A 26357-nucleotide genomic window follows, 5' to 3' on the forward strand; every position below is an offset into this window, starting at 1 on the left:
CTTGATATTTTTTTATTACATGTTGATTTTAACTGCACCTTCAAACACATTTTCAGTTTATAAGATTTAAAATGGTGACATAATGAGACATAATATTACAGTTAATGAGACATAATATTATAGAAATATTTGGATATATTTTTAATGATTGTAATAATGATTATTGATATTTTTTTATTACATGTTGATTTTATCTGCACCTTCAAACCGATTTTCAGTTTATAAGATTTAAAATGGTGACATAATGAGACATAATATTACAGTTAATGAGACATAATATTATAGAAATATTTGGATGCATTTTTAATGTTTGTAATAATGATTATTGATATTTTTTTATTACATGTTGATTTTAACTGCACCCTCAAACACATTTTCAGTTTATCAGATTTAAAATGGTTTACAATATACCATCTGTTTTTTTAAATAATATCGTTTTTGTATCCAATTATCATATATCGAAAATGCACAATAGCTGGAAGTACTAGAGGGGTGCAGCTTTTCTGTGATAATAATATTCAATAATAACAATTATATTTCACCTACAATTTCTTGAGAACAGACGAGGCTGAATTACAGAAATACTCTGCATTAATGAAATGTATCGGCAAATTTGTTTTGTGAAATTTTGATGTAACTATGAAAATACATGACACTTTTGCTAGGTATTAAACTAAAATAAAAAGAAATTATTCGTCATAACTTCATTCATTAATAATTTTTTTCAATAAAATTTGATTTCTAAATTAAATTAGCAATATAAGTTTTATTACAATGAACAAATATTTAAATGGATTTGAATAGATTGAGGCTCTATAGTATCATAACAAAGAATATTTAGTTTAGTGCCAATCATCAATGAAAATCAGCTGGATTGCCAAGAATATTCAATGCTGTTTATATAATTAAAATATCCATATAAATGAATGATCCATATACTAATTATTACTGTTTAAGCTGTCTTCATCAAATCAGACTGTTATAGATAATTAACTAATAAAATTTTAAACCTTCGCGCATCTTCCTTTTTTTTTTTTTTTTGCTTATGCATCTTTTTTTAAAATCTTAGAGCTGTTACAATTGTGAGGTGTTTCTTAAAAATTTAAATATAAACCAAAAATGGAATGAATTTCAACATATAAATCAACTTGTTATCTTTGGAACACGAACTAATAGAAAATTGTTTTATTCAAAGAAACTGATTTTAAATACAATCTGAGACCTGATTTCGTCTGCAGGTGACTCTAAAAAAATATACAATTTTTCTCATGTTAATTCAAAAGCTTCTTTATTATAAAATATTGTTGAATAGATAAAACAAATATAAATTTGTTATTCAATACACCGTATTGATTAATAATGATAGAATGATACTTTTTCACAAATAAAAAAAATAAAATTAGTTTTTATCGTTTTTTTAATCCGCGTTGATACATTAAAATAATTTTACTGCAAAAATAATGGGAATTAGAAGATCTGAAGATTTTAATATTTTACATATTCTACAATTCACAGATTTCCATCCTATAACTACAGATGAAATATTTGGATAAAAATATTTCATCATTGCTTCTAATAAAATTAGTTTGAAGTATATTTTAAAACTCTTTGTTTTTGCAGAAAGTTCCGGATTCTTTTGAAGATAGCGGAATTTAATGAAACTCCAGATATTATTTGACAGTGAATAAAAATGACATATCTAGATTAAACGCAATCTACCGATGGAATTACTTTCGCCTGCCGATCTTTTCCTTTTTCTTGAGCAAACAAACCTAATGTGAGATCACGGCTTGTAACGCCACTGCTTTCTCCAAAAACACTTCAGGAGAAAATCCAATCTTCCGAAGTTTGTGGCCGGTCATCTAGGAAAAATTAAGGCCCTCTTTTATTTATTTTTATAGTTACTTTCTCTAACTCTTCCTAGTCATCAAAGTACCCTAATAACCTATTTAGCAGAAGCTATCGTTTTTGTTTTCGTGTTCTAACCTCACACTTAGATGGCATTTTTTTCTTCCTATGGGTGCCTTAAGGCTCTTTCTTTTTTCCATCATCTTCCTTCTGTTAGTTTGTTAGATCGTTGCTGACATTAAATGAGGGATTTTTTTTTCGGATAGGCTTCAGAAAATGATAAAATCAGCTAACATTTTTTTGCTACTCCTAGGAGCACCTTTTTGTTAACATCTAACTGGAGACGAAGGCATCTTGCAAAGAAAAGGTGATGTGGTTTTCGTATTTTTTATGAAAAAAATCAACATTCTTAGTGATTATTCCACAATATTTCTAATACCACTTTATAGAGTAGATCTATGTAAACTTATATATGAAAGATCCATGATAGAAAGGGTGGAAAAAGAGGTTACCTGTTAAAACTTTATTTTGCACCCTTTATGCCCAAGGTTTTACCGCTGGAGGACGCTTCTTATATTGAGACAGTCTCTATCTGTTTAGTGTGATGTCTAGTTGTGTTGCTTTTATGCGTTTTGTGCCTGTGTAAATGTGCTAGTTGATTCTGAAATAAAATGTAGCAAATCCACTCGTTACCTTCAATTCCTTTCTAACAGATAAGGGATTTTTGAATGATCTGTTTGGTAATTGAAATATGAATGCGAATTTGAATTGAAGTCTAATCAATGTCTACGATAGTCAAATCAATATTCACTGTTTAAACTGATAAATAAATTTGACCTCATTCTAATAAATTGAAATACCGTTATCTCTTGAAAGATAGTTTAGAGAAACTGGCCCGTTTTTGTAGAAAATGAGAGAATTACCTTTATCCATACGGATCAATAAACATCTCTTACTTCTAAATAACGCTAGATAAGAGTACAACCCAGGTCTAGAGTGTCTGATTTGATTCTTCACCGATGCTTTGCCGAATATTCATTAAGTCACTTACGAGTTATTTGTTTATTTATCTTCAGCAGCAATATGGAAAAAGGAAGAATTCTGTAATAATTTCAATATACAAATAACATTTTACGTTTTCCTTCCTTTCCTTTTCAATAGACATTTTTGTGCTATGTGATATGCGAAACGTTAAAAGAGCAAGAATTTTCATTGCAAACGTCAATTGGTATATGAATTAAAATTATCAAAAAAAAAAAAAAAAAAAAAAAATAACAGTTTTTTATCTATGCAATGAATACATGTATTTTTTCATCTTTTAAAAAAGCCCCATATAATATAAATGTCCTTTTGTTTATAACGGTTTCAGTTTCAAAGGCCTTAACTTTAACGTGTTATAAAAAATAAAAAAAAAAAATGTGAATTTTATTGAATTCGTGGAAGACAAGGTAAACAGTAATCCACATTTTGGTTTTTGCACGATTCTTGTAATTGTTTCGCATAACAAAATGATTTAAAAATATGTCAACGGCAAATTTGCTCGTTGTTTAAAAAATATGGCATTAGCAGACGTTTTGCGGTTGAATCCTTTTTCAGATAAATCATCATTTTTCCATAATTTCAGATGTAAATTAATATTTTAGCAATCAGTCATATAATTTAAATTTCATTGTAATATAATCTAGCCTACCATATTTTTTCGACTTGTTTTAACTAATTAACATCAAGAACGAGCTGGAGAAGTCTCATCGAAACTTTGTCGCATAATTTCTAAGAAAGATCTTCATTTCCTTGTATAAAATTTTGGTTTTGAGTCTAGGCCATGAAAGATACGAATGCTTAAAATTGTATCTTCCAAGATGACAGTTATGTGATAATATAGTTAAAAAAACTTCTACTTGTACATTAGCTGCATGTGATTCATAAGCAATGATTATGATATATCGATCTATCAGTGAATTGAAAGGTTTTTGCTGGACTGCGATAGTTTATTATTATTATTATTATCGATTGATCGTTGACAAGGGTAATATACCATTATCAGAAAATGAACAATTGAATTGTATTTTAATAAAACGTATTTTGGACGCCTGTTTTCCGACCAATTGAAACCAGAATTTGACATATAACTATTTGTTATGATAATAACTGATAACTACTTGGGTATGTGAACTTGTGACTATAATTATAGTCATCAGAATACATGCCCAATTTATTGCGTTTCTGAGTTATAGCACTGACATGCGCAATAAGTATGCAATGAATAACGGTCGAGCCTTAGGTAGATTTGAATCACAATTTGATGTGGATTTATTTTCTAGTGGATAAACCGGTGCACCAAATTTTATTTATTTAGTTCTTAATATCTTCTGGCTATCGTCTACTTTTGCAAGCACATCTGTAGCCGATTGGTATGCGAGAGGATAAAACCTGGGACCTTATGGTTCGCAGTCCAGTAACATAACCAGGATACAAAAGCAACTGCTCGTGAAGCGTAGTTGTTAACTGGCTTATATGCTATTTACTACAGACTCTCCCTCTAGTGAAACGAACGATATGGTTGTTGAGTGGGGTTGTATTATTTGGCAGCTGAGTATTATGCTCCTATACCCATTTGAGTAGCGCCAAGCGTTATGGCGAGCTAGCGTGTGTGTGTGAGTGGTTGCTGCGTCAAGTGAGTCTGACAACTTTGTTTGCGGGTAGATGGCGCCACAACAGCTGTTACGAAGGTTGAAGGTTCATCGTCCGAGGTCACTAATGTAGCCGATTGGTATGCGTGAGGATAGAACCTGGGACCTTATGGTTCGCAGTCCAGTAACATAACCAGGATACAAAAGCAATTGCTCGTGCCGCGTAGTTTTTGACTGGCTTATATGCTATTCACTACGCATCCGCAGAGACAGAATTCTTCTCAATGGCTCTCATAAAATATTTAATGGAAGACTAGATATTTATTTGTCCCAAATTTCACTTATCTAGCTAAAAGCGCTGTTGAGTTTTAGATTCACAATTAGTCAGATATAATTCCAAAAATGTGTTATTCATATTCAGGGATGTGTGAAGCGTCGAAATCTAGAATTATAATATTATGACGCTTGCAATTTATTCTTAATATGCGAGAAAGTTAAAAGCAATTACCTTAGGTCTTAAAAGTTAGAAACATAATTAAATGCTATCTGAATTCTAAATTTTGAGCATATTTTGCATAGCTTAGAAAAAATACCCTTTCTAAATACTTTTGATTGGCATTGCAGCTGTTTCCTGTCAGATAAGCGAGGTATTGCAAAGCTTTCTGGGAAAAAAACTTATTAAATGAAGAAAGGTGAATGTTTATATAAAAGATCAAGCCAGCAAATATTACAAATAGTTATTTTTGAAAAAATTTCAAGGGCTATAGTGAGATATAATCTATGCTTCTCTGAGAAATATGCTAATATTAATTTTGTAATAATAAATTTGATGAATTTGAAAATACCCATCTTCTTAAAGGCTCTTAATAAAAAATAATAATTTTACAGACATTAGATAAAATTTATTAAATTAAATGCGCTTGAAGATATAAATAAATAAATTAAAATAAAGTCTGTAAACTGTTATAAATACCATTCACATGATTTTAATGTAACTGTAAAAATAGCAACTAGCTGATGTATAGATCAGAAAATAAAAAGCGCACAAAGATGAAATCTTTATATATATTTTAAAAAATAAACGATGAAGTTTACTATAAAAATAAAACAGCTCTAATAATATATCGGTATTAATTAAATTTTGTTTTAAATGTAAATTTGTATTACATAAAATAATTTAAACTAATATTTAAATTCTTTTCTAACGTTAATCATATGATTAGAGATATACTCGATCCTAAAACTTTCCCTCTCCACCTTCACACACACACACACACACACACACACGCACGCACACACACACAACTCCAACTTTCATATCACATTAATGAAAGTTTAGTTGACGGGCATCAAGTCAACCATCTGTATCTTACATCGAATTATTAATAGACAACCCCCTGTGCCAAGGGACAATTACTATATGATTTATAAAGCTTAACACTTTCCAAACATTATTATTATATAAAAGAGCATTGAAAGATAAATACACTTATTATTAAAAAGAAGTTTCGAAGAGTTCGTCGTTTGCCACACATTATAACATTTATTGTTATATTCTAATTTGTGAAAGAAACCCTTTCCATAGTACAATTGTTTAATTATACACGTAGTTTCAATGGAAAGCAAGAATTTTCTTATTTCGGCGAAGATCCCTGCCATTGAAAGACGGAAATCCAACACCCAAAGTTGAATCTAGAATCAGTCCTCATAAATAATGCACACATATTCCGTATCAAAATTTTACTTATGCAACACGGGATACGCTTTCTTGTACCGAGCTTCCTTCTGCCATTCATCTGGTCGAAGGAATGAATCATGCATTGTGTTACACATCAGGCGACACACAGTCGGAGGATTTGTCACAAAACTTTAGGGACTCGCTCTCTTACAGGTAGAAAGAGGAACAATTGAGGCGACGGCTTGTTGTGCTCTTTTATTTGAGAAAAGAATATCTTTGACACAAAACAGGTAGATTTTTTAGAAGCCCTCTTGAAAATTTGATATTTTTATAATATAATTTGGAATTGGTTAAACTTACGTATTTACGTTAAATCTTTTTTAGGTGTGAACGGAATCGTCTGTGCCTCGCTTTCGGTTTAATAATTTTTTAAAATCATATTTAGTTAAAAATAAAATTTCTGTGTTGTTTTGATAAATGATTGTTGTTCGTTTCACAACATTTGCGGTTGTAAACCATCAGGTGTCGTCCTCGTCATCTGAACACGGTTCAAAATTAGGAAATCTGTCCCAAAATAGCCCTGGTGTTGCATTACAACTGGACGTTAATATAACTAAACATAAGCCGTTGTAAACCATTGTTCAATTGACAACATTTTAGTAGAAGGGACAAGAAATTACTGGAACGAAAGTCAGAATTATTGAAGTAAGTGATTCTGCTAATCATATTAATAAAGATATATTCTGCAACGCAGAATATACACAAGAAAGAGGTTCTTAGAAATTATTATCGGGTTTCTCAAAGTTTGGAAATAAAAATAAATGCAATTATAAACAAATAAACAAAAACAAAAAACTCGTTTCTATATCAGACTAAACTCACATCGAATCGTTTCTTACTTATATAGGACTTATCTTAATCGTATATAGGAACAGACTTAATATTCGAATTCTCTGTAATATTTAATCAAATATTCAAAATCTAGTAAATGAATATTGAAGTTATAAACAAATTTATCAAGTGAAATAATTTGATATTCAATAAACTCAAGCTGAAAAATTACTCAACGTAAAGAGATCACGAGTCCCTTTTCACAAATTTCTATGCTACCGTGCATGAGTAACAAGAAGTAGATAAAGTATTTTTTTACGATTAATGTTCATATATAAATTTATCTTGCTCTGTGTCATTCTAAATAGCAACATATAGCAAGCAGTTGGCTTGATAATGTCACATAAGTATTTTACTTGAAAAATGAACTCCGCGTGGGATTCTATAATCTTTATTAGTTGAGAATTAAAAAAGATTTCATTGACGAAACATAATTTTTGATTAATTATTGCCCCAACAAATCAAATATTCACTTGAATACTGATTGAAAAGTCGCATGACTTTTCCCGAGTAAAATTTCGTGCTGCCGTAAATTAATTCAAGCTCCGAAATGTCATTCCGTGTCTCAACATCCCGTTAAAATTTGTGGCGCGATGAATTTACAGCGAACAAAACTGAGCGATTAAATTCCTTTCATAAATCCATCCGGGTAGCGAGCAATACCTTGAGAAACCGCTCTGAGCTTCCGCCGTCTATTCGCTGTTTTAATAGGCCGTTAAGAATTTCAAGCTAATTGAAGGTGGTAGCGAACGCTGCAGTATTTACTGAGCAGAAGTTTATGGCTTTGGCTAAGGCGTGCTCGTGACTCGTTAAAAGACGGAGAAATGAGCACTTTTTAGAAGAGTAAAACTGTTGATAGCTTCTCGTAGGATCGTTTTTTGTCTTTTTTGCATTAAGCAGATAACTAATTTTTAATCAGAAGATAACAATCAATTTGGCAAATGAATTGCTCAGATGAGAATAAGGAAATTATCTGTAAGTGGGATATTTATGGTAATAAAGTGAAAGAGAAAATTAAGAGTGGAAATTATCGAAGGAGTTTCCAAAGCGATGTTAATTCTATTGCATTTGATTCTAAAATTATAAATGGAGTAAATGAAAGTATAAAACAGAAATAAGGGTTCTCGAGAATTTTTGAATGCATTATAAAAATTATCGGAAAGAATATTTAAGAATAATAGTATTTCTTTATGGTACATTTTAGTAAAATGAAACATAAAGTTATAATTAACATTATTTTTAAAGAATCCGATAGATGGCGCTATATATGACCATCTATCGGAATAATGATTTAATAAGAAAATTTTACTTACTAATCATATCACGCGATTTCAAAATTAATTTTCTTAAATTGTGTATCAAATGCTTCGCATTACAGGATTTAAAGCAACATATAACGTCGCGAGTTCGCAAATTGTACAGACTAAGTCTATGGCAAAGGATACCGACGTGCTCTGATTGGTTTAAGCCTTGGCATCTTTTTGACAATGTTTTTCACTCATAATAGTGTAGTTTTCGCTTATTTGGCTCAAACCTTGTACCTTTCATTAGTTTTATGGAAGATACGAGTGAATATCAACACGATCTAATTTTTATTTATATAATTGTTTTCTCTAAATATTATTAATAATTCTACTAATACTAATTAATAATAATAATAATAAATAATACTAGTAATACAAGTAACTAATATTGTTTATGCACATAAGTATAAAAATTAAATGAAAATAATTACTCAACATATGATAAAGCAATGAAATAATTCTTATTTTTCGATGATTTTTGTGCCTTTATTATATAATTCCTGCAGTCATTGAAACTTGTTGCTGAACGTTTGTTACTTTCCCATCAACTACACATGGGCAGATGATTACTTAATGCCCAAAACGTATAAATATGTAAGATTTAATGGAATATGTGATTTAGTAGCTATTTTTTTTAGTTATCTCAAAATAATATTAAGAAGAAACACACACAAAAATATTTTTAATAAATTGTAATTTTTATATTTCCTGAATTTAGGTTTCAGGATTTGATCCTTTCTGCTGTATATGTGTTCCAGATTAATATTACATGTAAACCGTAAAAAATAGGGGGGGGGATATATTCACAAATTTTTATTTTTATAAAAATAGATTTCGGTATGGCATCTTTTTGGCAAAACATTGCCAAAAAGATGCCAAGGCTTAAACCAATCTGAGAACGTCGGTATCCTTTGCCATAGACTTAGTCTGTACAATTTGCAAACTCGCTATAACGTCTACTATTAAATTTGTAACTCCGGCGCTTGAAAATACTATTTTTTTTCCTTTTGCATATTATATAAAAATAAAGAAACCCATACTAAAATTCATTACCTTTAGCGATTCTTGTACAGACAATTAATGAAATTTCGTTTCAATGTCTTATAATTTTTGTTTTACGCGATTGTGAAATCTGTCCAAGATATTTTGGGCCCCCTTTGGCTAGAATAAAGCTAATAGAATAATTAATTTTGAGTTTTTTTTTTTTTTACTACCAAAAATTCTTTAATTCTATTGATACTAAAAAGCATTCCCTTTCCACAAACATACGGTCGGAAATTGATGAAAAATTCCTCCTTCTTACGTTAATGAAGGTTTGTGTACTCTAGATGTGTGCTTTGTTCATTAGATACGCTATCCCAGACGGTTTTGAGTGACAAAAAGGTTATCTAAGAACTGTATCAATTTTTATTAATTTTTCGAGCATACATTTGCTTAACAGCGAGCAGGTAAGAGCTATCCACCTTCTTATATCAACACCATAAAAACTCTGACTGCCATCGCATATTTGAGAGGTGAGGTCTCTGGAAGACAAATTCATGATCTGTAGTATTTATTCTAAGGTACCTGAACTCAAATAGTTTTAGGAATGAGAGGGTCAATGGAGTTAATTTTAAATTTTAAATTATTTATGTTCAGAAATATACAATGGATATGAATTTAATCTGGGCCGCTACAGTAGTAGGATGCTTATACCTCACTAGAAGTGGGATTTAAATTTGAATAGGACTATATCTTTGAATAGGACTAATGAAAATGAATGAAGTCCATTGTGACATTACTGCCATCATTTGACCTTATCACCGTCATACGAGTGTTAATTACTATCTTGCTAATTAAAAAATATTTCGATTTTGTTTGGATTTCTGTATGTATGTGAATGTGCAAGAACTTATTAAAAATAATTGCATGATTTATTTTGTTCTTTTAGTGGCATCAAGTTCTCTTCATCCAAGTCTGTTAATACCAAAAGCCGTTTCATCAATTTAATTTTGATATCCATTATTTATTTTTCAGAAATAAAAATTCTTGTTTTTTTTTTATAGCAAACCATAAAACAACGTTCCATATTATCTAACGTGTTAGACAATATGTATAGCTATGCTTGTAATATAACTGTGATGCATTAAATATCTCCATTGGAAAATGTTTAAACTTACAACAATGAAATGTTAAACTTACAACTTGATAAATTACATTCTGTTTCTTTTACCAGAATTTGGGATGTTTAAAATTTATTATTTTTCCAAAACTGAATAAATTTTTATACCATTTAAACTGTTCTCTATAGTACAATTCAAATATTTCATGTTGCACTTTAAAAACTAAAATTTTATAATCTGATCGAAGTAATCTATATATTTATTGGGATTGTAGTTGTTTGATGCAATTTATTTTAGGCCGGCGCCCTGGCATAAGGGTAGAGCGTCATCCCCGTGATCTGGGCGTCCTGTGTTCGAGTTCCGGTTTGGGCATAGTTGTTCTATCTGTGAGATGTGTAAATGTGGCCTCCTGTGAAAAGGGGTTGTGCAAGCGAATGAGTGATGCGAAAGTAGCAAAGATGTATTCTTGGCCTTAGTTGGCACTACTGAAAAAGCAAGAGACGCTTCCCCACCGGCTTAAATCGCTGTCTTCGTATCAGTGGGCTTGTCCATGGCAAGTGCCACAAGAAACAACAGCAATTTATTTTAGACTACTGATAATAAGAGTTGTTTTTTCAAAATTCTGACCAAAACACTTTTCAATCATTATAAATTATATGTAGCATAAGCAATAATTATCTTGAAAATTTAGTTTTTTTGATGATTTTTTCTCTACTTACAGAACAGGAAACGTTCAAATACTTGCTTCAGCATCTTTATAAAATTGTTTAGATCAGATTTTACTTCTAGACTGCAGATTTAACATTTAAAGTCTAGAAATAAATTAAAATAAAGTCTAGAAATTAACCAAGATAATGACTTTCTATCGACCTTTACTTTCACAAATATGTAAACACAATTACTCAAAAGCATAATGATTTTAGTTCATAAAATTCGGTTTCTTATTCAGTAACTACATTTGAAATTCTGACTGAAATCTTGGCTTCAGACGGTTGGGAAAGCGCGTTTAAATCACAAATTTGGGAATGTTTTGCTAAATTTTAGTCATTAATCTCCAAAAAGTCACCAGAATTGAATGATCGATTTAGTAAAAATATTAATTTCACGCCAATCTTTCAAAACAATTATCACCAAGACATTTGAGACTTTAACCAAAATTTATAATTTTCGTAAGGGATGGAGGAATTACGAGAGATTTCTTCTTCTGAATATCTTAGATTAGCGAAAAAATGACTTCTCTCTTTTCACCATTTTGTTCAATATTGGTACAAGCAGGATTCAAAAATTATTTATTAGATATCTTTTTTTGAATTGGCGACATTTAATAAATAATGTTTTATTTAAATCGTGTTTATAAAACATATTTTGATGATAAGCGAAAAACTATTTATTTTTCTGTGTCTAATATTTCAGGTAAGTGATATCTATAGTTTTAATGCTTATTTCTTGAAATATTTTTTAAATGAATAGATAAATAGAAAATAAAGCCTTATAAAAATAACTACTTTTTGAAATAGTTTCATTATTTATACATTGTTTTTTGTTTTTGTTTTTATTAATATTGCAAATGTATAAAATTATATCTTTGATTAAATTATTATGCATGCATTATACAATTTCATGCATAATTATGAAACTTTATCTTATGGATAGGATAGGTTTATCTGAATTAGGCTAAAAAGTACAGAGAAAAAAAAAGTTTATTTCTACTCGAAATAGGAATTTTATTCGTTAGTTTCTTATTAGTTATTTGGTTTCCAGTTTGCAAAAGGAAAAATCGCCAACCAATTGTAAAATTAATTTTATTTAAATAGTACTTTTTTACTTGATAATAATAATAAAAAAAACATTTTGAAGATAGCATTTCTTTTTAAAACGAATAAAGGAAAAGGAAATATAAATAATATAATAAAAGGGAAGTGAAAAATCCTCCATTGAAATGGAAATGCGTTGAAACTATCTGCATCATTTTATTTCTTTTATATGATAGGGGTTATCAGTAACTAATTAAATGCAACTCAAGGATACAACGAGTTATATTTCGGAATTTTATTCCTATACTAGAACAATTAACATGTTTTCATGTGACTCATGCAAATTAATCATATGGTGAGGCTGGCTCAAAACTTTCATTAATTATTATTATTTTAAAATATGACATTTAGTTTTATATTGAGTTCACGTTTTAAGCCAACATCTCCAATTAAAGAGATCTTAGGCAATGACATTATAGCGAAATTATTAAAACTTTGGAAATTGATAGGGGCCGAAAAATTATTTTTTTATATTAGGGTTTCAGATGGGGAAGTCAATCAGACTGTAAACCACTAATCCGAATCGTATGCAGGTATATTTAATTATGGTGAAAAATTTATTTTGAATAAATTCATATTTACATGTCTTATGTCAAGAGTGCTTGGTTTATTGATTTAATTTAGGAATCTGTAATGAATAGGAAAAAGAAAAAGGGATAGACAGAGAATGGAAATACGCTTATGATTGTAGTATCATTTTAATTATGTCCTATGTAGAAAAAAAATTAGCACTCAATAAAACTATTTTAAAATTACGAAAGTGTGTTAATTTGCCTCCTGATTTTGTCATCCAGAACTGAAAAAAATCTTAATGAGCAGCAATTCAAAAATCCATGGCAAAAAGCCTAAATTATTTTTTTAAATAATTAATATGCCGCTTAAAGTAATTTCGTATCTACATTTCATAACAAAATACATTTTTTTAGATGTGTTTGCTAATTATGATTTACAACATTAAAATTTCCATATATTATTTTGCACTATCTGATCCTTGGATTTAAATTTACGTTCCATAAGCAAAAAGCTTTGCAAAATGTCCTGAACAATAAAATAATTCAGCATTCTTACCATATTTCCAATCTAAATCGTGTTTTTGAAATTAAGTTTCAATAATTATATAACTGAAGACAAACACCGCAACCATAATAATGTTTATTTTGTCTTTTTTGTGTTTACATGAGTCTAGTTAAGTAGAGAGAAATGCAATACTGAATTCTATAATAGCCACCTTAGATTTAAAATTGTTTCTTAGTTATGATTATAATATTACTTTTATTCGTACATAAAAGGGTCTATATTCATTTGAAAGCGTGTAAAGAGATTAAAAGTTTTTTCTATTTTATTGCAATTTTGTATTTAGAGAATTATCGGAAGATTGGTTATTTACAAAAAAAGAATTAACTCTTAATACTCTCCGCAATATGCTTTTATTCTTTCAGGTGTGAAAAAAATTGACTGTGATGAAGCTCTGATAGTTAGCATATTTCAAATACTAAGGCTTTATTCACGTGTATTTGTTAGTTAAAAAAGCCATACTTGTTCTTTCAATAAAAACATTATATAGAATTTTGAATATAAAAACTTCTTTTAAATAATATTCAGATTAAAATAGTAATTCAATTCAACACTTTTTTAATCTTAAATAAGTAAATAGCCTTAAATCTGATTGTAAAAAAATTTGTGGTTGTTCATTACTCTCGTTCTTGAAGAACGATTAATAACTTAAATAAGTTCTTTGAAGAATGAAATTGTATTCAATAAATATATTTCTTGAGTAATTATTTTATTATATTATGCTAATTGAAGATATTTTTATAATAAGGATGTACCGAAAAAAATCTTTGGAATCCAGTAAGCGTGAGAAGATTGAAATGTGTGTGTGTTTTTTTTTTGTTAATTTAAAAATTTGGAGTCTCAAGAATATTTTACTGAATATGATTCAGAGGATCGAAAGACTGCATAAAATTCAGAGTTTTTAACTTTTTCACAAGTGCTGTTCTTGACAGGAACAAAATAAAATGTTATTATTTGCATCATGTAATTCTTTTGAAATTAAATATTAAATGAGAAATTCTTATAGAATAAAACTTCTAGGTATTGTATAAATTCAAAGAAATATTCTGTAATATACATAAGACTGAAATGCTGAACGACTCTTTTCTTTTGTATTAATATTTAAAAAAAAGTGTTTAGATTCAACATTTTTTTTTTGTATTAGTTGAAATTGAACTTTAATTTGTATTCTGCTTCGAATTAAAGTTCAAATTTTAGGAGGGATGAAAAGAACTTAGAAGAATGCATAGTACAATGAACAGATTGGGGGAAAGCTACTATAATTGTCATATGACTATTATATTTAGGACTATAATGATAGTCATATGACTATTATGTTAATGATTATAATGATAGTCATATGACTATTATGTTAATGATTATAATGATAGTCATATGACTATTATGTTAATGATTATAATGATAGTCATATGACTATTATGTTAAGGATTATAATGATAGTCATATGATTATCGAAATTTGGAGCTTTAAAATATTTTGTTGAAGAAGCCATCATGGCTAAATTATAAAAAATACTTAATTGATAATTTTAGTAACCATTAATACAGACGAATTCGTTGGCAATCAGAGGCGGCTGGTGGATATTCATTTAAAGCATTCTGTTATACGTTTCGAGCGCTTTGTGCTGACAAAACTGATATTTTATCCAAATAGATGGACATTTAATTCGCAATAATTGAATAAATATGTCAATAATTAATAACGCATTTCCCGTATTTTGCCAGTTATGCACGATGTAGTTCGGGTAATCTTATTTAGATTAATTAATAGCATTGGGATCAATGTAGTGGCAGAATCTGTTGTTTCTACATTTGACGTAATTCTATATTGTACAGGATTCATATTTGTACAATGTATCAGACTTTTAAATAAATATTTATTAGTTTAATAAGCAATAAATGGATATATTTATTTACTACTTTTTACATTTGAAAAAAAATAAGAAATTTCAACTTTAAATTACCTACACACCTATTGTAAATCAGCAAATAGTTTTTAATTAATGTTAGAAGAATTATGCAAATGATAAGAATAATCATAAATAAATTTAGAATAAAATTTTCATGTTTCTTGAAATCTCAATTTTTAACCGAATTTCAACGATATTATTCAATTAGTTACTATAATTTTAAAGTAATAATTATTCAGAAATTCTAGACACGAATAATTAAAAATTCTATATTTCAAAGGAATAAAAGAAATAAATAAGGAACCAATGAATTAAATAATGCTTTATAATATTAATGAAAAATATCGTTGCTCTATTATATAAATATAAATAAACATAAAATTATATTTTCTTCCCTAAACTACTTTCTTAGCCTGGATAAGGAGACGACTACAGAGCTTCATCCAATACGTGAGAACTTCCTAGAAAACAATAAAATTCATTTTTACGGGAAAATTTTTATGTTTATCCAGAGAAAATCATAAAGTGCAGAATCGTAAAATCGCTTGCGGTTAATTTATTAGCTGCAAAGTCACCAAACTTAAAGATTTGCGGATAAAATAAGTGGTGTCGCTTTTTTTTATTGTTGAGTAGCAATGTTACAGAGGCTCTATTTTCTATGCCTTTATTTTGAGAAACAATGACTGACGAAGAGGAAGGTCTGTGGTAATTAAAGACAAAGGTAGAACTCATAACAAGGTAAAAGTCATTCTAATTTAGGACATTATAAGAAATAATTAATTGTTTTCCTTGCTTTGCAAAATAACCTCTATTTTATCATATAATCATGAAGAAAAAAATATTTTATGTTTTACTGAAATTTTATAGAACTAGGAAAATTATTTCTTCTAATTATAATGTTTTGCTTTATATATATATATATATATATAATCAAATGTATTATTATAAAAGTCAAATATTATTTTTACTGACATGATATCCAAAATTCAATTCTAATTAGAAAAATTTTAAAGTTTTGGTTATATTCAAGGTATTTAAAATGAATTTTTTTTAAATAGTTTGTGCTATTATATTACTTCTAAAAAATTTTTCTTTAAAAAAATTCCATTAAATTCCTTCTTCTCATATTGCTTTCAGAAATTCGGAGTATTATCTGCAACGATTTAAAAGTTGTGGTTTAAAGTTATAGATAAATAAAAAATCACAATATATATAAAATCAAATTTAATTGAAACATGAGAAAAAAAAATATTTGAGTTTGGAAAAGTGATATGTATTCAATTTGGATCGCTAACATATATAGTCATATTATACATACTGATACAAAATTATGTTATTATTTCTTTCAGCTGTCATGTTAACACATAACTCATTTCATTTAGATTGAGATCTGATGAAATTACCATTCGGAATTTTAGTATTAATTCTATACTGTATCCCAACATCCTTTTGCGTCCTTTCCAAGCACCACAAAACAACTGTAATGCCAGGAAAATGGAGCAAATGGGGGAAATGGGACCCGCATTGCAGCGTCACCTGTGGTTTGGGAGTAAGGAGACGAGTGAGAGTCTGCAGCTACAAAGGAAAAAACAGGAAATTAAGATGCAAGGGCAACAGAGGTCAAATGACTAACTGTGATACTAAAGTGACATGTCCTGTTCATGGAGGATGGTCGACATGGGTGTCCTGGGACTGTTCAGTCACCTGCGGAGGTGGATTTGGCGTAAAAAGGAGAACTTGCACCAATCCGGCGCCAATGTTCAAAGGCAACTTTTGCGAAGGATTGAACGAGGAAGAAGGGAACTGCAATGAGCAAAAATGTGCTGATCAAGTTTTCACACTTTCTCCAAGCACTGCACAAGGAGTAAAAGACGCAATTAACAGGGTGAGGCATTTAGATTTACAATCTGAGCCTTTAAAAATGATTAATTAAATGATTTAATTGATGACTATGAGATGATTATTGCTGCATTTAAAAATAGAAATAAATCGATATTCTAGCAAATTCAGTATCTCATTATTCATGTATTTTCTAAATATAACTTTAAAAAAGAATTTTTGTACAAGTTGCATAGGCTCAGTGCAATTAAATAATCATAAAAATTCACAATAATTATTCTATAAAGATATCGGTTCTGTTTTCAGTTTTTCTATTGGATTGTAATATATTACCAATATATAAAACATTTTTGAGAACATAAGTATAATCTTCTGAACAAGCATTTACTGATCTCTTTTGAAAAGCACTTAATTTAAATTATAATGAATTTGAACATATTGGCAGGATATATGCAAATATACGCGATTTTTTTAATGCAATTTTTAGCGTTATGTTTAAACTTTTTCCTAAAATGTGAATTAGGCTATAAAAATTTGTATTAATGGTATTTTATTTAAAAAGTCAGTTCGATAAAAAATAAAATTGACAGTATATATATATATATATATATATATATATATATATATATATATATATATATGTATGTATGTATGTATGTATATATATGTATGTATGTATGTATGTATATATATGCATGTATGTATGTATGTATATATATGCATGTATGTATGTATGTATATATTTTACATGCTTTTAATATTAATGAAGTTTTGTTTTAACGAAATATTCCTTTCTGTAGCATTTTGGTGCTAGGAAATTATAGATAATATACTTTTTTTTAACATAATCATTTATTTCTATTTTCTTATAATCTTGCGGTGAATTAATAATCTTACTTTCTTACGAGCATTTTACTAAAATGACTAAAATTCCCATTGTAAAATGAAAAAAAAAACTTTTCCAGAAAAAATTTATAATATTTCAAAGGTAAAATAATATAGTAGGACGCGTATGAATTAATGAGAAAATTATTGTGAAGACTGAAATTTTCTTTTTATTTTATGAGATTTAAAGTAGAAAATAATGACCCTTATATTTATTGAAAATTTTTTTCAGGAGCATTATAGTTTTGAGAAGCGGGAAGGATCCAATATCGATTTATCGTGTGCTCCTCATTTGGCTCAGAAAATCTACAAGGAGTATCCAACTTCTGTTCTATTCTGGACTAAGGATGGTATTGTCCTTGAATTAGAAAAGAAACGAATGTCAATGACTTTAACCGATCTGACTATTCTTGAAATGCAAATAGAAGATAGCGGAGTATATCTTTGCAGTATGCGCTACGCTCCAGGGGTTGTGAAGCCATTAAAAGTGGCAGCAGTAGCAGTAATTCCCAAACTTCCCAACGTGGAACTTCCAGAAGAGGAAAAAGTCACCCTTATCTGCCGAGGAGCCCAGCTAGAGAAGATTTATAAGAATCTGAATCAAGCATGGTTCCTCAATGACACTGAATATAAGAATTTTGAAAATGCTTCCGTTCTGGAAAGTAATTCGTATGAAATTGATGAAATCACCTCAAATATGACAGGTGGGTACAGTATGACACTTCAAGGACACTGAATATCAGAATTTTGAAAATGCTTCCGTTCTGGAAAGCAATTTATATGAAATCACCTCCAATGGGACAGGTAGGTACAATATGATCCTGTGGTGTACAATGACACAAGAATATAAGAATTTTGAAATGCTTCCGTTCTGGAAAGCAATCCGTATGAAATTACCCCAAATGTGACAGGTGGGTACAGTATGACCTTGTGTCCTCAATGGCACTGAATATAAAGATTTTGAAAATGCTTCCGTTCTGGAAAGCAATTCGTACGAAATTACCTCAAATGTGACAGGTGGTTACAGTATGACCTTTTGGTTCTGAAGGGCACTGAATATAAAGATTTTGAAAATGCTTCTGTACTGGAAAGGAATTCATATGAAAATGATGAAATCGCTTCAAATATGACAGGTGGATGCAGTATGACTCTGTGGAGCGTAATGTCAGATGATTCAAAATTTCGGTTTAACCTGTAACTGGAGACGGGAGTCAAAATGACTCAAAATGTCTAAGCATGAACACGCGCGTATAACCGAATTATTCTTTTAAAAAGTTTTTGTTGTTATTTATGGAGTCATTGACTCCATGCCTCTAAAACTGCTTTTAAATTGAATAATACAAAAAGATTAAAGAAATATTCCTAAAAAAATTTTGAAATATCGTATTCTTCCTTTTGTTTGTCAAATTCTAACACTTATTAACACTAGTGTAATTTCGTTATATCTAAACGAAATAAATACTCATTCAAAGATTATATAGGTTTTTCTGATAACATCTTTCCAGCATTTAATATATAATATTTAACGTTTTTGATATTAGTATTTTTAAAATTTTGGTAATTACATGATTTCCAGAATGCATTGTGTTACCAAAATAAATTCCAATGCTGTATACAAAATACAAAAAAAGGTAGCATATAAAAATGATAACAATGCAAAAATAACAATGAAGTCATTTTTACTTCATATCTCACACCGCGTGAAGAAATTCATGTCTCCAGTTACGGGTTAAAATTATAAATGAATAAATTGTAGGCAACTGAAGATATAGAAATACATTTTGGACAAAATGAATATAAAAGTAATTGCAAATCTTTTTATTGGCAGATTTGCAAATCTGGTAATTTCAAATCTGCCAATCAAAACGATTTTATTGGCAGATTTTACTGCCACTAAAATCGTTCTTAAACCTGAATCGATTTTATTGGCAGTATAGCACACCAATCAACCCACAGGTTAGCTTTTTTAGATAACGAAGCGATGCATCAAATACAGCATGGAATAAAGGTTTGTAAGCTTTCAGTTTTCCTTCTTTCCATCAAGATTACAACAGTATCGCGAGAAATAATACCCTTCATAGTATCAATCAATATTTATGATGCTATAAGGCACAAGGATTAAGAATTTTACATTTGCACTCTTCTTACCATGAAAAGGGTCATTTTAACATAGTAATTCTTATGTAATTTATTGATATTTAAAATTAATAAGAATCACTTTTAGATTATCACAATATACAAGGTCTGGTTAACTGTGCAATCCAATAGTCTATTATTGGAAATATACGATTGTATATAATGCAATCGTATATTTCCAATAATTAAATAAAATCTAAGGCTTGAAATATAATAATTTTTAATTATTATCTACGGTTCAGTAAGCTGACGTTTAACAAACTATCAACATTTTTTTTTTTTTTGAAATGTAAGTAATTCGGTAATTCACAAAGTCTATACTATTAGCCTTTTCTTATATCAAACAAATTCATAACAAAATAAGACTCCGATTATTTATTTACATGGCAAAGTACAACTCTTATTATACCTCCTATTTTTGAATTTATTCTATATCTAGTATAACATACGCATTTTTTTAGAAATGTTGTAGAGTTGTTTGAATTAAATAACTTATCCTCGCTGTGAAATCAAAGAATAGTTAAAAATGATATCAAGAAGATTGTGCAGCAATAATCGTATTGTTTTCATGGATTCATGTTAATATTAGCTAAGCAGTAGAAAAACTTTGGATTTCTATTAAACCTCAATATGTATTTCATGAATATAATCTTATAAATACCTTAAAAATATGATGATTTTTCACGCATTGCAGATTAAGTGTTTTTATTTTGTATTTTATTTTAAATTTAGCAACACATTCTCTTTAAAAAGTAATTCAAATATGCATTTAGTGTGGAATAAGTTATTGCAGAAAGGGAAAATAAAATTATAATAAGGACTTTTTTGAATACGTGTAAAAATTTTGGCCCCTTCTGTCAATTTCTTTAAAGCCTGTTAAGGTATTTATATTTATATTATTATTATTATTTTATCGTAGATAAAATAGAACTTCAGAACTCTGAATATCAGCTTCGTGCAAAAATCTGATGAAATATAAAGAAAAAAAATCGATAAATGCCGATTCATTAATTAGGGAAATAAAAGTGAAGTAAGTTAAAGATTTTAAAAAGAAAAATTAAGTGAGGATCGCTTTGCTTTTTATCCTTTATTATTTAGGAGCATTATGAGAAACAGTGTACGAAATTTTTTCAAAAATTTTTAGCCAACGAAAAATAGTACCAACAAACAACAAGATGTTCTTATATCAAATACTACATTTAACTTAACATTTTGATATCATAATAATAGCTAAAAAACTCAATGGGTTTTTAAATAGTGATATTAACAACAAATAACATAAAATTTAAAAATTGTAATTGCAGTTTGAGCATAATTAATGTAATAATATCAGGGTTACAGAATTTATATAATAATAATAACGACAAGAAATAATATATTAATAACAGTAGTATATTAACCAGAATTTATAAGCAACACTACTGCTCAAACACATGATTTTAGTTGTCCGTGACCTTTTAAAATTCGGTATCGAACTGAAATTTGGAATTACCCGGTTTCTGTGACACTTGAAGCACACATTTCTAACCAGTGAACCAATCGATAAATCGTTTTATAAAAGCAGGGCCCACCTTTTTTGTGTTGCATTTAAAGCGATCTAGCTTACCAAGAGCCGATCACATTACACAATGTAAAGGTCATTAAAAAAATGATGCATCTGTTGTTTTGAAGAATGGATACAAAATTAGGGAATCTGATGACTTATTTTAAGTTGAGAATGATTTACAACATATAAGCTGGCAATAATGTATTAAAGCTGTAAATTATGAATATAATTTATTTTTATTTCCTTCCTTTGAACTAAGAAGAATTATATTAAGTTTAAAATAACATTTTTTTTTAGTCAATATTAAAAAAATTGTCTAGTTTTTGAATTGACTTTATACTCGCTTAGACACGTAATTTATAAGAAACCATTCATAATGATCATTTTCCAACCTATGAATTTATAAAGACATTTTACAGTCAATAGTAATATATATATATATATATATATATATATATATATATATATATATATATATATATATATATATATATATATATATTAAAATTCAAGCGCAATTTTTTTTAAATAAATAGCGATGTCCAACTTGGTATACCAGTTGATTGATTCATCTTCAGAATGAATTATCTTAAATTCATATAAAACGGATATTTATAAGAAGCAGATGAATATATAAGATTTATGCCTGATAAAGCTGTCATATCTTTAGATATGATATACGGCATTTTTCCTGCTTTATATTAAATTATTTTATTATACAAAAAAATGAGATATTTTTATCAAATTAAAAGTATTATTTTGTAACTTTAATTAATTATTAATTTTTAATATCAAAATTCATTTAGAAAACACAAAAGTTTTTCAGCAAAAAAAAAAAAAAAAAAAAAAAGTGACAAACAACTTTGTGCAAAATTCTTTTTTTTTCTGTTAAGTAATTTTGAAAATATAAACGTAATTCATTTAATAAAATACTCAAAATGCAGTTTTTCCAATTTTTCAGAGTAAAAGTAATTAAAAATTAATAAAAATATTGGCTAGAATAAAATATACTGATTAAATGAAATTATACAATTATTATTGCATAACTTCAATTGTTATCAAACGACGATGATGAATAACTTGGTTTTATATTTAGAATAATACATCATACAAAAAAAGATATGACATTTTCTTAAATATGAAATATTCTACTTAGAAAATTACAAAGAAACATTAGAACGAATCGGTGCAGACAACTATGTTACGAGGATTTGAACGATATTGCTTTTAAACGCACTGAGCTGGTTAGGAATATACACATCTTCAGAAAATCTTTGATCTATAACATAGTAATATAGAAAGGGTGTTTAGGAAATTTTCTTGAATGGAATAGAAGTAATTTTTTTTGTAAAAGCATGACTAAATGGAAATATGGAAGAATAAAATGAAATAATAAATTTTTGAAGAAATTAAAGACACGCATTAGATTTTAAATTTGCGTGATTTTTAGAAATAGAGAAGAAAGATACACAGATGAGATATAATTGACTTTTTTTTAACTGTTTATCCATCTTTATAGAACTAACTTCTTTCCTTTAGTTTTTTTTTTCATGTTAAAATTTCTTTGCCATTCATTATGCTACTTACTGAGAGTAGGTTATCAAAGAAACATTATCATGTTAAAATCTTGAAATTCACATTCTCCTGGTTTCGGAATACTTTGAAACCTACAAAACTAAACTGAATTTTCCTGTATTGCATACTAAGTTCATTATTTATGAATACCAGTTTTAAATCCTAAAATATTCCCAAAAGGAGGTGATTGTACCTCTCAAATTGTCTCTATCTATAGTGAATAACAATATTTACTTCCATCTGTTTTTAGTGTTTCATTAATAAATGCATTTTTAATTGTTTACGCGTGTTAGAATGCAAAATATTTCATATCAATAAATAAGTATGTTCTAGAAATAATTAAAAAAAATTAAATATAGCAACCAAATAGTTGTTTTGAGTAAATAAATCCCTTAACAATGCTCTATAAAGATATGGCATTATATATATAAGATCCAGTTTTTACCAAATCAGAATTTATGCTTTTCTTATTTTTGATAAAAAAAAAAAGCAGTTCTTACTGCTAAAATTAGATGGAAAGTGTATTCTGTTGTATTCTGGTGATGATAAGCTGTGTGCCGAAAGTGGCGTTATATCGGTAAAAGGTTCATAATTAAAATTAAAAAAAAAGATTTAAATAGTTATCAAAGGACTAGCTATTAAGAAATATTTTATTTGCATGTTTACTAGATGCAAAAGAAGCTAAAGACAGTCATGGAAAATGAAAATAGCTGGAACAAAAAATAAATGAGCAGGCATAAAAAGTGGAAAAGGTCTAAATGGCTCAAGCAGAAGAACCTATAAATTATTCCACAGTAACAGCATAATTGAAACGTAATTAGTAAATAATAAAATTTACCAAATATAGGCAGTTTAAACTTTGAAAACAAAAAATAAAAATAAAAGTAAGATAAAAAAAATAAGCAAAGAGAGAAATATTAATAAATAAATAAAAAAAAGTATATAAATAAAAAATAAATAATCGGGAAATATAAATATATGCATTGACTGTCTAAGGAATCCATGATCAGGAACAAAAGACTAGCTAAAGAATTCTTTTTGCATTTTTTTCTCATACTCATAAGAATCTAAACATATAGAATAAAATATGCATGTCTGAAATCAAACCTTTAAATTCTAAAAAAATTATAAGCCTGTTATAATAAAATTCATTGCATTTTAAGTCGATCAAATGTATTAGTTTACATTTATGCCTTTAAATAAGTATTTTTATTTTTTTTATTTTCAGGTATTTGGAAGTGTAAAATCAAGCATCCTGAAAAAAACTGGGTTTGGACTACTAACATCATTCGTTTAAAAGTACTGCCGCCTCTCCCACTGTTTTTGAAGCTATTGAAAAATCGAAATTTTCTCCTCATTTTTATCACAATTACCTTTGCAACAGTCCTGGCAGTCGGAAGTTGCATCGGTTATAAGATAAGCAAAGCGCGGGAAAATTATCTTTCTGATTTTCAAATGTGGCGGACGATTTCTCTTCGTGAGGAAGAGCAAGAAAAGGACTCGCTAATGGACTGGGAAATTAACGAAGAAGAATACTTGTTTTAACGAACTCCGGAAGACGGCTTTTAATCAACAAAACGAATAATAAGCAACATCTGAATAAGCCACACGAATTGCCTTAGACATCTTTGTTTCCTCAGACAGTAACGAAAATTCACACTTATTATTGGGTATATCATTAATTTTCCTACATCTCACTGTATGGAATTAGAAATTTCGTAGATTTGTTTCGTTGATGGTGTTAAGCAAAGTTTGTATTCAATATCTAGAAAAGATATTATCAAACAAAAAATAAATAAAATAAAATGTCATTGTTTCCATAATAATAATGGAATAAATAATTGGTGAACATTTTATGTTGGATATTATCGTTTACATTTAGTCACTTTTAAAGTTGTCATTAGTGGCTATCTAAATATTGAAAGCTATGACTCTCATATTACACATTTTTCAGATTTAACTGCAATAATACTTCATAATTGTCATTATAAGAAATCGTTTCACTTTCAGGTTCAAAGCAAGAAGGATTAAAATTCACACTTACTATTGGGTATATCATTAAGCTTCTTGCTTTCTCACTATGCGAAATTCGAAAAATCTTGTAGATTTGTTTCGTAAATGGTGTTAAACAAATTTATATTCAATATCTAGGAAAGATATTATCAAAAACAAATTATGAAAAAATAAAATAAAATATCATTGTTTCAATAATAATGGGAATAAATATTTAGTGAACATTTTATGTTGGTCATTAATGTTTACATTTAGTCATTTATTAAGTTGTCCTTAATGTTTATCTAAATATTTAAAGCTATGTCCGTCATATTACACATTCTTCAAATTTAACTGCAATAATTTTTCATAATTGGTCATGGTAAACAAATTCGTTTCAATTTCAAGGTCACAGCAGGAAGTTATAGCTTCTGAAAAAAGTGATGATGAGTTTTCGGAAAATAATGAATATTCATGAAACCATTATAAAATTCATGAGAAATCGATGGAGTATTCAGAATCATGAAAACTGAAAATGAATAAAGATTTTAAAAAAATTAATGAATCATTTAAATGCATTTTTTATTCTATGTAGTAAAAGAAAATCCAATATTATTTTTTCGGTCTCATTAATTACCCGAATTTTCCAACATTATAATGTTTGAAAGTTAATAAATATTTACTAATAAACAAACGAAAATAAATATAAAATATTTATTAAAATTTTGTTTAGAAATATTGAATGCAGCTTTATGATGCCTTCGAAAATTTATGTATCGAACTAGAAGATTCCCGAAAAATCCATTGTATTAAAAAAAATCTTATATAAATTTTTCAATAAGCTGAAATATACATCAAACACTTTTAAATATTTGTCATTTTATTAAAAACAGGTACAACTGTCTTAAATGACAACAGTAACATAATAAATGTCAAAGAAGTTTTAAATAATTAAGCAATAAAAGAAACATATTTAAAAAAATGCGAATTGACAATGATTTTTTTTTCCAAGTAGTTTCTAATTTTTTCGGAATGTCGTTGTTTTGCATCATATTTTATAACTTTTTAATTTATAAATCACTCTTAAAATTTTCTTCCCCAATACCATATTCACTTCAAAAATTATAAAGCTGT

General features: G+C 28.2%; 1 protein-coding gene across 2 annotated transcripts; it reads left to right on the forward strand.

Moving 5' to 3' along the window:
* Nucleotides 1-6383: 6383 nt before the first annotated feature.
* Nucleotides 6384-24838, forward strand: LOC129961896 (uncharacterized). Of its 2 annotated transcripts, XM_056075524.1 has the most exons (4): nt 6384-6446; nt 16633-17135; nt 18207-18678; nt 24460-24838. In XM_056075524.1, exons 2-4 carry the CDS (start codon nt 16644-16646, stop codon nt 24774-24776), a joined length of 1281 nt encoding a protein of 426 aa, XP_055931499.1. In that variant the 5' UTR covers nt 6384-6446; nt 16633-16643; the 3' UTR covers nt 24777-24838. The 2 variants fall into 2 exon arrangements, with proteins under 2 accessions (XP_055931499.1, XP_055931500.1); XM_056075525.1 differs by lacking the exon at nt 6384-6446 and having other exon boundaries at nt 16579-17135.
* Nucleotides 24839-26357: the final 1519 nt, after the last annotated feature.

The sequence above is a fragment of the Argiope bruennichi genome, chromosome 2 (assembly GCF_947563725.1).
Source record: "Argiope bruennichi chromosome 2, qqArgBrue1.1, whole genome shotgun sequence".
Lineage (NCBI taxonomy): Eukaryota > Metazoa > Arthropoda > Arachnida > Araneae > Araneidae > Argiope > Argiope bruennichi.

Excerpts from the sequence above, each read along its gene's own strand:
- LOC129961896 (XM_056075524.1), top strand. The coding sequence starts at position 16,644 with ATGAAATTACCATTCGGAATTTTAGTATTAATTCTATACTGTATCCCA. Across the intron at positions 17,136-18,206 it reads TAAAAGACGCAATTAACAGG|GAGCATTATAGTTTTGAGAA; the intron begins GTGAGGCATTTA and ends AATTTTTTTCAG. Across the intron at positions 18,679-24,459 it reads AATCACCTCAAATATGACAG|GTATTTGGAAGTGTAAAATC; the intron begins GTGGGTACAGTA and ends TTTTATTTTCAG.